This window comes from Oryzias melastigma, linkage group LG1 (genome assembly GCF_002922805.2).
Source record: "Oryzias melastigma strain HK-1 linkage group LG1, ASM292280v2, whole genome shotgun sequence".
Classification (NCBI taxonomy): Eukaryota; Metazoa; Chordata; class Actinopteri; order Beloniformes; family Adrianichthyidae; genus Oryzias; species Oryzias melastigma.
In genome coordinates this window covers 14,087,617-14,100,499 of record NC_050512.1, presented here as the reverse complement: position 1 = coordinate 14,100,499, position 12,883 = coordinate 14,087,617, and the positions used below count along the sequence as shown (strand labels likewise).

Sequence of the window (12,883 nt, the reverse complement as noted above, 5' to 3'; positions counted from 1 at the left end):
AAAAAAGTGATGATCATAGTAAAACTTTTATTTTAGTCACCCACATTGTGTATTTTGGGGGCGGTTTAGGTCATGGTGGTGGTTGGAGGTCAAGCTCCTAAGGCTATCCGAAGTGTTGAATGTTTTGACTTTGAGGAGGACCGATGGTACCAGGTGGCTGAACTCCCAACCAGGAGGTGTAGAGCAGGTAAGAAACCTTCAGCAAAATATACGATGAAATCAGACAGATTCTAATGTCCTGACAGCAGCTTTACTAAAATCTTGATGGGTACAGGGGTACCTAAAAGGTTGTCAAACACAACAATTCATGCTTGTAACCTAAATGTCAAGATCCTCATTTATTCAGGCTGATTCTATTAAAGCAGGTAATTGAATTTGGATAAAAGATAAACAAAGTCAAGCTGACTTCTACGTTCGCCAACTGATGCTTATCATAATTTTTATATGAAAAGGTGACTAATTTTTTATCACTTAACAGTGCTGCATGTGGCTCTGTGTACTGTATTTCTTTGTTTATCATCAAATATTCTGCAGGTATTTCTGCAGAAAGTACACACATATGTTTACAGAATGTTTTGCAACTGGTTGAATATATTAACTGGCCAGTTGAAGGATTAAGGTTTTTTTTAAAATCATCTACTGGGAGTAAATTTAGTTTTTGCCTCCTAGAAACTGATATATTATCATGGTAAATCGCTGGTATATGTACTACACTCCTTGGGGGCACGTTTATTAATAGCTTCCAGCACAGGCATCAAAATGTAGGCCTCATTAAAGTTCTTTTCTCACAAAAAGAGAATATCTGGGGAGTGCGTGTTTAGTCGGCTGCATCAGACAGACGGTAATCTCAGGACGGGACAGCCGAAGGGATGTGTTCCAAAGACCTGCTCTGTGTTTCACTGTCATGGCCGTGTGCTGTCCAGGTGTGGTGTACATGGGTGGGTGTGTGTATGCGGTCGGAGGCTTCAATGGCTCCCTGCGCGTGCGGACGGTCGACTGCTACGACCCCACGACGGACCGCTGGACGAGTGTCAGCAGCATGCAGGATCGCAGGTCCACGCTGGGAGCTGCAGTTCTCAACGGGCTCCTCTATGCTGTCGGTGGATTTGACGGAAGCACAGGTACCCCTCCCCTTTTGAGGTGTAACTATTCATCACGTCTCCAGACAATGTTTTGTTTTTTTGACTAATGCTTTCTAACATTTCCAGGTCTGTCTACTGTTGAGGCGTATAATGCAAAGACGGACGAATGGTTTCACGTGTTGCCTATGAGCACCCGCCGCAGCAGTGTAGGCGTGGGAGTTGTTAATGGTGACTAAAGTGTTCTTATTTTTAAAGTCAGTGCCTGGTAGAAGATGCTATAAGAAAGAGTGTAAATGACACCTTCAAATGATTTTTTTTTAAATTCATATTCTCTATGTTTTGTTTCTAGGGATCCTGTATGCTGTGGGGGGGTACGATGGAGCCACCAGGCAGTGTTTGAGTACAGTGGAAGCTTACAACCCTAAAAGCAACACATGGAGCTACATAGCAGAGATGGGCACTCGACGCAGTGGAGCAGGTATGTGAGGGCTGGGCTACAACTGAACATTGACTGTACTAAGGGTTTCTATGGGACGTCCTGAGTTGAGTGCTCTATTGGTATCGAGAGAATATAGTTTCATCTGATTTGTGCGTCATTCTTGATTGTAACACATACAATACGTTTTGTGCGCGACTTTGTGTACATACAATTTTTTATTTACATGTACAAACAAAAAAAATACAAAATGAATTTACACACGCACAACTCAAACTAACTACACACTCAAATCTTTAAAAATTATACACAAATCACCTGATCCACACACAAAACCACATTTACGCACAAATCTGATGTGAGACTCTTTTCACGTCTCCAAGATGCGTTTAAATGCTGTTAGAATGCTGGGTCATTAGAGCTTTCTTATCAGCTGTTTTGAACACAGCTGTGACGGAGCGCTGAAAATAGAGAATATTTAGTTTGGAGTGTTTTAAAAAAAGCTAATTTAGATTTTTTTTATGTTAAATATGAAGCATATCTGTTTAAAATGTGGGAAAATGTCAAGTTTATCCAAATATTATTCACAATCTAAGTTCAAGGCGGATGAAAAAATAAATGCACATATATGTTGAGAACAAAAACAAGTAGTTAAGATCAAGCAGAGTTTTATGTGTACTTTGTCATGTAAAAAGTGTACTTCGTCTTCTCCAGGTGTAGGAGTCTTGAAAGGTTTGCTGTATGCCGTGGGGGGGCACGATGGTCCTCTGGTGAGGAAGAGCTGTGAGGTCTACGATCCGTCCTCCAACAGCTGGCGTCAAGTAGCTGACATGAACATGTGTCGACGCAACGCAGGTCAGTGACGGGCTCCGCCCTTCCACCTCCTTGGCTGTGGTAGATCTCTGTGATGTCAGGTGACCTTTTGTGTATTTGTGCTTCCAGGAGTATGTGCTGTAAACAACTTGCTGTATGTAGTGGGAGGAGATGACGGCAGCTGCAATTTGGCCTCAGTTGAGTTCTACAACCCCAACACTGACAAGTGGACTTTACTGCCCACTTGCATGAGCACAGGCCGCAGTTATGCAGGTCAGTTCATCCCCCAACGTTTGTTTGACTAATGGACTACTTTTTCTGAGAAGATTCTGAGCCAAATTCTGAGAATAGAGTTAAAAACCTCTGTTTGTATATAAATCTCTGAGAGGTTTTGTCTATTGTATACTATTTATATTTTATTGAAGTATTAGCTAGCCAGAACTTCCAGGTCATTTTAAAGAGAAGAAACAAGTTGTAGTACAATTTAAGTATTTGTTCTTACGATAAACAAAAATCCTGAACTACACTGCAAAAACTAAATCTTAAGAAAGTAAAGAGACCCTTGTTTCAAGAAACAATCTTACTTTCTGTCTTGCCAAAAAACAATATTATCAAGAAATTGTTTAAACAACAAAATCATTTTTGTTTGAGAAAACATCTCTTAGTGACTATTTTTGTTCCTGTAAAATAAGAATTTTTGGTATTTTGCTTACCCCACTGACAGATTCTTTTGCTTATTTAAAGAAGATCTGTCAGTGAGATAAAAATCTTTGACTTTTTCCAAGGGGCCTGTTTTTTTCAGTGTTTTTTTTAATAATTATACAAAAAAAAATTGCATTTCTCCTACAATTTACACTTATTTTGTCCCCTGCCAGCTATTCTTTAATTTCACACTCACTACTTTTCATGTTTACGTAATTGGTTTCTTTCATAAGGTTCTTGGTTTATTTCTTAATACAAATAAAAACCGACCAGATGAAAACTTGGTTCTTTAAGAATGCTTCAACTAATGACACAGCTACTGAAATACTGAAAGTCTCCTTTTTTCCATTCCACTTGCATTCAAATAGATCTATTACCGCCTTAATTCTCCTCATCTGAGCTGGAATCTGGCTCAAAACTGTACGGCTGGACGGCTCCAATATTGTGCACCATTGTTTTGCTATGCTAATGTTAGCTTGAGGGTGAGAGAGTGTAAGCAAAGGAATGATGGGATATAAGTTTCTTGCCAGCAGCCCCACCCACAACCCAGAATTGTATTTACAATGAGTTTCAGAAAATATGTCTTAAAATACAACACAGTCTTTTTCATTTTGGCTAAAAACTGCGTACTGTTTGTGCTTTTAGGTCCTGCAGTATGTGAAGCTAAGATGTGACTCCAGTGATCCATATTTTATTATTTTTTTTGTTTCCAGGTGTGACCATGATTGATAAGCCGTTATGACTGCACAGCTACCACTGATGGAAAGCAGAATGTATTCTTTCATTGAATCCTGATATCGGATCTCTGCGATGCCGATGCTTTCGGTGTTGAGCAGCATTAGCAGAAGCACTGACGACGATGAAGACAAATAACACGATGGTTATTGTTGAAGGCGATGAGGATTTTTGCACTTACCTGAACAGGTGAAGCTGAATCAAAAATAAGGGCATCAAACCAGTGTTTTATAGTCCGCTCCTGGTAGGACTGCAGCCACAGCAGCAGCTGGACCAGCAGGTTTGACGCACCGTAGTACCACTGCAACGCCGTTGAAACGCTACTGACGGGAACGCTGCTACACCTGCAAAGCTACTATAACATTAGTGATGTTAGCACCAACCAGCTCTGAGGAAAGCCACTCATCTGATCTATGGGAAACAAAGCAGAAAAAGACTGTTCTGGATAGATTTAGTTCTTTTTTTAAGTTTTATTCTCTTAAGGAGTGTGCTTGTGTTGAGTGTGTGTAGTAGCACACGAAGGGTGCACTATTGCTCGCACATGAAAGCATGTGTGTTTTCTGCATATCTGAGTCCGTATGTGGTGAAGCCTGATTCAATAAGGCATGAACACACTGTCACCATCAACTATTACAGTATTGCAATGAGGCGGTTTAGGGTGCCTGAATGAACATGCACTATTTCTTTAGTTTAGCTTGGTTACTTAACAGGGGAGGATGCTCTTGGAAATGCACTCTGACTTTAGATCGGCAGCATTTTGCTCTCTTAATCTCAGATTTTCCGAAACTCTCGAGAACGTTTGATGGAACAACAATTCCTCACCGGAGGAGGAAGCCTCATACATGTCGCCAAACTCGGCAACAGAGTAAGACGCTGTTTAAAATGAGAAACAGCTGGATGTATCTGTGCTTTATCGTTGCCTGGCAGCCATATTTACTGTGGTCGCAGCCAGTAATGACAACAGCAGTCTGAACTCGCTGCATGGTCCATGTTCCCTCCTCTCCTGTTCTTCGGTGTAACCACCCCTAATTACCACCGCACACCCTTTGTGCTATGAATGTGCCAATTTTAATGTATCCTCTTTTCTGTATCTTTACTACTCTGTTACTAATCTTTTCTCTCTTTATAGAAAGTGACCAAACTTCCCTCCCTTCTGTGTTCATTTGACTTTACGTCTGTTTTTTTCCTGGCTTTTCTGCTATAATCAAAATTGCTATAAAAGTAACTGGTTTTGCTGTTTGTCAGTGTATTGAGGAATGTCATGTAGGCTAATAACCTTGACAATGTTTCAGTACTTGTTTTATATTGCCGTTAATAAATATGCTTCTTGTATTTAAAGCTGTGAAATGATATAATCTGTTTTTAAACTTTGCCAAATCAGTAAAACATCTAAATGAAACAAATGTGTTTTTTTTATTATTTCATTGTCTTGGGGTTTAATATATTTTTTATTACATAAAACTAAAAAACAACTTTTTTGTACGTAAAGTACAGAAATAAACAGGGCAGTTTGCAAAAAAGTAGCCTGAATATACATTTGCTGAATGTGTTTTTTTAAATTATCTATAGTTGGTTATAATGAAGTGTATTTGCTCCAGAATTCCTTTGATATAAAAAAAAATTGCTCCATATTTGACTATTGAAAAAATAAAAAATTCTGATCAGCTAATATAATATTATGAAAATCCACTTTTTTTAGTGTGTTGTCTTAAATATCCTGAAGAGATGTTATGCACATGGGTAAATTAAATATCCTCCTGGCTACTAACAATTCGAAATTGTCCTCTGAAGGACATTTCTATATGTGAATATCCTCCAACCCCTGCATACTTTGGTATCTACAGAGGATATTTCTCAATGATACCAAATGTGAAGGAATGGAGCTCTGGGAATTGCAGTTTTTTTAGATTTAATTGAATTTTGATTGGACAATGTTTTTTTTTCTAGCAGTCAGGAACATATAGCAAGAGTCGACTATTAAAAGTGGTGATGATTAGTACTTCAACAGTAGATCCATAATAAACTTAGATAAAGACAAAACAACTTTATTTGTCGAGCAAATTTTACTCACGTAAATTAGCGTGTTTTACAGCGATTCAGAAGCTGCAGGAATATAAATGAGAAATAAAATGCATAAAAATGTCAGTTTTAGCCCAAAGATTTCAGTACTTGAATGGAGCACCGTTTGAACTGACAAGTTGGACAAGGATCTCATCTCTGTGTGCTGCAGGACAGCTAGAAGATGCACTCTCCAATTTGGTTCTGACTTGGCTTTACCACTGCACAAATAATTTTAAATAACAATCTTATCAATAAACTTTAGCAGCAGTGTGTGGATCCATGAATCTGTGAGGTTTCCATCTTGGATTGTAGTGCAGGGTATCCAGTAGCATTGAGTTTTTAAACCATATCTTCCTTGACCTCCCCTCCCACAGGGACAGGATTTGTTATTTGGGGTTATACCATACGGCCTTTACTTCTCATATTGAGACAATAGACCACATTTGAGCAGTCTTATCCATGTGTTTTGGTGCATGGGTGATATACTTCACAGTCAATAGTTATAGCCATATGAAGATGTTTTTAAAAGACGTTTAGGGGGGAAAAAAACTACTAAAACAACCCCCAACAATGATTCAAAAAGCCCAAAGTTTTGGTCTGACAAACAAAACTTTCCTCCAAGTGCTGTGAAAAGAAAAAAAAATGTAAAGAAAGAATAAAAAGTATATTCTATGAATTTAATAAACTATACTTTTTAGTTTTTGTTGAACATGTAGTTGTATTATTGTTAAATCTACTGAATAAATTTAGTCCAAATAAGTGTTTAGTGACACTACTTCAAAATTTGCCAGAATTTCACTTTAGCGTAAATTTTTAAGTTATTTAATTAAAAAAAAAGTAAGAGCAGGCAGTCAAAACTAACTTAATGAGCTATAATTCTGAGACACGTTCATGAAAATAAAGGAGAGGCATCTAGATCCTCCTCAAGCCTATGGCGGATGATCCCGCTCTGACATCCCACCACCCCATCTCCTCCTTCCCGCAGCCTGCTACAGTTAAGAAAACAGTCCAGCCTTCTGATTGGCTATCGGCGCAGAGGCCTCCAGTCTCACTATCATCACTCCATTCCCTCAACCAATCAGCGACGCCAATCTGTAGTGCGACCTCCCCCTTCTGTCTTATCGACCAATAGGCTTCGCCATATTACTGTACTTCACCCGGAACGTCGGCCTCTAGCCCAGGTAGACGGGACGTACTGCAGGAAGGTAAGAGTTTTGCGTTGTTATTGTTGGTTAAAGGACATTAACTTGGTTTCAGTTTGTTGTACGAAGTATTTTTTTTAGATATGTTGTTGTACAAAGTGTAGATAAAGTAGTACGATGTTTGGACGCTAGCTGTCTGTCTGAGAAAGGGAAGAGCTATTAGAGAGAGTCTGGCTGCAGTACTTAAGCAACAACGTCCCCTCCACTTTTAAAATAATATTATTGTATTGCCATACATGTCTGTACGTCTTTTTGTTTGATAGTATTTTTAATAGTTGAGCTAGCAGTTTATTTTGGCTTATTTTTTGTGCAGGAATAGGTCATTATACAGTTGTTAGTAACCTAATGGATGTTTGTTATACCATATTGGGTTCAAAAGGTTAAAGGAAGTTATAATTTTTTTTGTTGTAAATTAATAATAATTTTGTTGCTTTTTGTGAACTCCTTATGAAATACGATGTGAAAGATACTGCTATTCTAGTCAATCGGTTCTAAAAACAACTTCTTCATTTTTATTATTTCACAGAGCTGAAGTCTCCTTGCATCCTCCATCATGGCGATGAACAACTCCGCTAACATTCTGAGCTCAGCCTACCTGGCTGTGGAGTATGTAGATGCTGTCCTGCCAGAAAACCCCTTCCAGCCTCCCCTGAAACACGCCTGGGACTACATGCTGGACAACTACACTAAGTTCCAGATTGCAACCTGGGGCTCACTAATAGTCCATGAGTTAGTCTACTTCGTTTTATGTTTGCCGGGCTTTTTATTCCAGTTCCTTCCCTTCATGCAAAAATACAAGATCCAACAGGTTTGTGGATTATTTTGTGGATTAGATCATGTTTTAGATTTGTGGGTCTGAATCTGGTCATTTATGTGTGTGTTTTTTCTCATGCAGGACAAGCCAGAGACTATGGAGAAACAGTGGCGATGCTTCAAAATGCTTCTTTTTAACCATTTTTGCATCCAGTTCCCTTTGATCTGTGGAACGTACTACTTCACTGAATTCTTCAGCATCCCTTATGATTGGGACTCAATGCCACGCTGGTAAGTGAGAGAGTCAAGAAACTTTTTATTAATATTCTTACCAAAAAAAAGTAGAGGAATATTTTGTGGCTTTAAAGCAAAACATGTTTTTACCAAAACTTTTAAACTTATCACTTTATTAAGTGAGCAACTTCAATACTTTTTTCATCTTAGGAAATGAAAACTATCCTCATAAAACCAAGTTTTAAGATATGTTAAATACGGTGGCCCTGAAGTGCTCAAACTCAAACGTCATCATCCAATCAGCGATGTCACATACCTTTTCTGGTTTCTTAATGTGGTTCATTTTTTTAGCATTTCATTTTGATTTCTAGAATTCAATTTTCTTTTACAAAACATTTTTATTTAATTTCATTTGTTTGGAATTGTGTCTTGATTTCTAAATTTTAAGGTTTTTATGATTTGCTTTACTTTCTTCATTGTCGTTGAGATCTTCAATATGTGTGATATGTTGGTGTGATTTGCACTAAAGGGCCACCGTATTTAGAAGATCTAATCTCCCGTTTGTAATCTCGTACTTTGATGATCTAAAGATGAGTTTTGTTTTTCCAGGCCGTACCTCTTAGCCCAGTGCTTCGGCTGTGCTGTTGTCGAGGACACCTGGCATTATTTCCTCCATCGCCTGCTGCATCACAGACGGATCTACAAATACATCCACAAAGTTCACCATGAATTCACAGTGAGTAGGCACCCAGATCATCGAACATCGGCTTGTTTATTTACTCAATAGTTGACCATTAAACTTGCTGTATCTCACACGATAAAGTGTTCCGACATCTAACATGCCCTTATCTCTTAGTCTCCATTTGGTATGCAAGCTGAATATGCTCATCCTGCTGAGACGATTATCCTGGGTGCTGGTTTCTTCATTGGTATCATGATCTTCTGTAACCACGTGTTCCTGCTGTGGGCTTGGGTCACCTTCCGCCTGCTGGAGACCATTGATGTGCACAGGTGAGACAGAACAACAGCTGTGGTGTGCATGTGCTCATACAAGTCGGGAGAGAAATTTGCTTTCTGAGAAATTCAAATTTTTTTTTGAGTCAACAAAACAATTCTATTAGTGTGCTGTAGTGTGACACGTGAAAATAGAACTGTCATTATTGAGTTTGACACCAGAGGGCGACAGTGAACACTAGAGATGTTATTAAAATATAAATAACTATCTTAATGCCTGTGTATTTATGTTTAAATGACAGAATATTTACTATATATTTTATCTTAAATATGTTCTATAACTGATAAAAATAAGTGAAAAAACTCCCTACAAAAAAATGGTTAAGGTACATTTTTATGAGCAAAAATACAAATGGAAAAATTGTTCCTCGTAAGAGTTTAATAAATTTAAAGTATGACCACGATACCAAAAAAAACCCTCAAACTTGCCACTTGGTGGCACTTCTAGTCATAAATGGAAAATTAAAATTTGAAAACAGGTTTTCCAACATAAATACTGAAGCTTTTAGTTCTATTTTTGTGTTTACTCTATTGAACAAAAAAAAAAAAAACTTTGTGGCAACAAAATATGCACAAAAAAGAAACTACAAAAGAAAAAAAACACTAGAATTTTTTTTCTGTGGGCAACATTCATGCATCTTTAAACTATATTCAGACTGACCTTTAAAATGGAGTTCATAATACAAACGATTGATCTCTTGACACATTTAACTGTGATATATAATGTTGGTATTTGCAATTCAAATCAGCCTGAACAACACTGTAACATTAACCTCAGTACAGCTGTACTTTTATCCAAGTCACATGTGTCACAGAAATTATACGTTTATGTGTATGTTTCATCCTTTGAATCTTTACTATATTAAAATGTCTTTACAATTAAATGTGTCTAACCTTTGTGCACAGCTCTGAAGCCACAATCCTTGTTTTCTTATTGTCATGACACCCTGATCAGTGTGTAAACATTCTGACTTTGGTAGAACATCCTGTCCATATTAGATATGACTTACATTCCTAGGTAAAAAACATTCTTGAAACCGTTTGACAACATTTCTTTATTTCATCAGATCTAACAATTTTTCCAACACACATCTCTCATCTGAAAAAAAAACTGTATAAACATGTATTTTTTTAGAGCCAATGACACTTTGCCATTACAGTCTTACGTAACCTTAGTTTATGATTAACTTTTAAACGGAGTCCATCATGGTGAGCATGTATGCTTTTGCTCACTCATCTCTACGATGTGGAGTTGCAGTTTCCAGCTCTACAGCTGCCTTTCATCATACTGTGTAGTGATACTTCTGTCATTCATGGAAGTAAAGTTTTAACCATTAACACGGACAAATTTAGAAAGTTTCTACTTAATTAATTCTACTTTTTTATTGTTGATGTTAAAAAAACAACTGCGATAGGGGAAATTTGCAAATTAGAATTACAGATGTTTTAAGGCTGTGAAAATCCTCACTGCAAACTTGAACGTTTTCACATTTTTCTCTTTTGTTTAAATTTTGGAAGTCCAAGCTTTTGTTGAAAAAGTATTCTAGAATGGGGGAAAAAAATCTGATTGCGATGGATAGGAAAGTTTGAGCGTTAAGAGTTTAACAAGAAGTAAGAACATTTCCATAGATTCCAAGAACAATTGAATTTTTCTTTAATTATAATTAGACAATTAGAAACATTTTACTATATTTATTTTAATTCCCTTTTTGTGACTTTTTCTACCCCCAGTGGCTACGACATTCCCCTGAACCCGCTTCACTTGATCCCGTTTTACGCTGGCGCCCGTTTCCATGACTTCCACCACATGAACTTCGTTGGGAACTACGCCTCCACCTTCACCTGGTGGGACAAGCTGTTCAACACCGATAGCCAGTACAATAAGCACATGCAAAAGGAAGGAGACAAGAAGGAGCAGTAAACAGAGCAAGTCTCCTTATATATTCACTCTAAGGGAGCCACGAGGACACAAACTGAAACAACGATGCACAAAAACTGATTCAGTGTTTGGTTCTGAGTCAGACGACATGTTCACATCAACCATTTGTGCCTGAATGGAATAAGTTGGCGGCTGAATAAAGATGATTAACTTCCTGACGTTTTTTTTTTTTTTTTGCTTGTCACCAAATGAAAAAAAAAGTTGATCACATGACTGTTGTGAAATGCTCCTGTTTACCTCTGAATGTTTCAGCACTTTTGCACTTCTCCTTAAGTTGACCGTAACAAACATGTTGTAACTTCCTTCAGTTTATTATCAGTGTAATGACAACTTTCTGAAGTGAATGCTGCCTTTTGAAAGAATGAGGAAAAGGGAATTGGCTTGTAAAGCTCTTCCAAAATGTTCATGTCTATTTTTTTATTACTATAAAATCATGAAATGCTTTTAAAATTCAAACAAAAAATGACTTTTTATTGTTTCTCTTTTCTGTGTTTGTAACATTAAATTAAATATAAAATAAGTAGTTATATGTGGTTGCATTTGGCCAAGAAGAATCTGAACGTGTGTCTCTGGAACTGATGTTATTATAGATGCTCACAAATACAGAACATGGCTACAAACAGCGTTGGAGGTTATCATTCCCGGTGGACTTAGGCTCCTTGTTGGATAGTGAGAAAGTAGTATCCTCTGCTGCACTGAGGTCACACCCCTGCAGCTTCACACGGATGTGTCAAGCTAGTCATCAGACAGGAAGTGGCAAAGGTTCTCATGAACAGCACCACAAAAACGGAACAAACATATTTTAACAATTTAAATGTTGTTACACTTGTTTAGTGTCATTAGGGGACTCATATAATAAGGATGCAGACAGGTATTTTAACAATCTTCTTGTCAAATATGTTTAAACTAATAATCTATTTTTTTCAATAAATTGGGTAAATTATGTGATGACAATGAAGCAGAAGTGTGTTACAAAAACTAAACTTAAATCTTTCTGTTTATTTGCTTACAGTTTAAGGGAAAGGAAAATGTCAAGGAGATTTAGCCGTCAGAAAAGAGCTTATTGCAAATTACTAAAAACCATAATTTTGTTTTGTTCTCAAGATAAAATGTTTACAATTTAAAAGGTTAAAAGTTGATCCTTTAAAAATGTTGTACATTGTTTAATGTAAAAAGGGTTAAAACTTTAGTTGTCAGCTGTAAAATTCTACCATACCACATTAGGAATTATTACATTACTGCATTAGTGCTATAGAATAGATTAGAATAGAATAGAATAGAATAGAATAGAATAGAATTCCACTTTATTGTCATTACACGTCTCAAGTACACAGCAATAAAATGCAATTTGTATCCATTGGTGGTTTAAATATTTATACACAAATGTACACAGTAGGATACATAGTAATGGTAGATATTAACAAGTATTTAATAATAAATTAATAATAGTTAATGATCAAGTACAGTAAGTGGTGATTCAGGCCATGACTTACTGGAGTGTGTGTAAAAGAAACCAATAAAACCTCAAATCCATGGTGTTTGGAACAGGTTTTATGTTTGTGCCTCCACATGTTACCCCATGATTTTCACACGATCAAGATGAAATATTTAGCAATTATATGCCTGGCTGAGCTTGTCTGATTTTTCAACAATCTGCCAACTAAGCTTTGGATTTAAAATGAGTCAAGTACTGAAGCTTCTAGTACTGAATACAAGGCATTGTGTCAATAAAGGATAGGATTAGGGTAACCGTAATGGCCAAATCAAAACATTTCATAAAATGTCATTTATTTATTTTTGAGTAATACCAGAATTGGAAGACATTTGGGCTTCAAAATTAATGAAAAGTAAACCTTAACTTTTGTTATTTGCTTCTACACATTCATCAATAGATCAGGACTATATTTATTTC

The 12,883-nt window shown here is 37.0% G+C and overlaps 2 protein-coding genes across 2 annotated transcripts in view; both read left to right on the top strand.

The window, feature by feature from the left end:
- Positions 1-5,167, top strand: part of klhl2 (kelch-like family member 2) — a 12,738-nt gene extending 7,571 nt beyond the window's left edge. The window contains exons 9-15 of the mRNA XM_024259594.2: positions 70-187; positions 924-1,121; positions 1,209-1,310; positions 1,432-1,560; positions 2,233-2,373; positions 2,461-2,604; positions 3,747-5,167. Of these exons, the coding sequence (XP_024115362.1) occupies positions 70-187; positions 924-1,121; positions 1,209-1,310; positions 1,432-1,560; positions 2,233-2,373; positions 2,461-2,604; positions 3,747-3,775 (861 nt within the window). The 3' untranslated portion in view covers positions 3,776-5,167. The remainder of the gene's footprint in view (positions 1-69; positions 188-923; positions 1,122-1,208; positions 1,311-1,431; positions 1,561-2,232; positions 2,374-2,460; positions 2,605-3,746) is intronic.
- A 1,787-nt stretch (positions 5,168-6,954) lies between these two features.
- On the top strand, positions 6,955-11,591 carry msmo1 (methylsterol monooxygenase 1). The gene is made up of 6 exons (XM_024260050.2): positions 6,955-7,034; positions 7,558-7,839; positions 7,927-8,075; positions 8,628-8,754; positions 8,875-9,029; positions 10,764-11,591. Exons 2-6 carry the CDS (start codon positions 7,585-7,587, stop codon positions 10,951-10,953), a joined length of 876 nt encoding a protein of 291 aa, XP_024115818.1. The 5' UTR covers positions 6,955-7,034; positions 7,558-7,584; the 3' UTR covers positions 10,954-11,591.
- Positions 11,592-12,883: the final 1,292 nt, after the last annotated feature.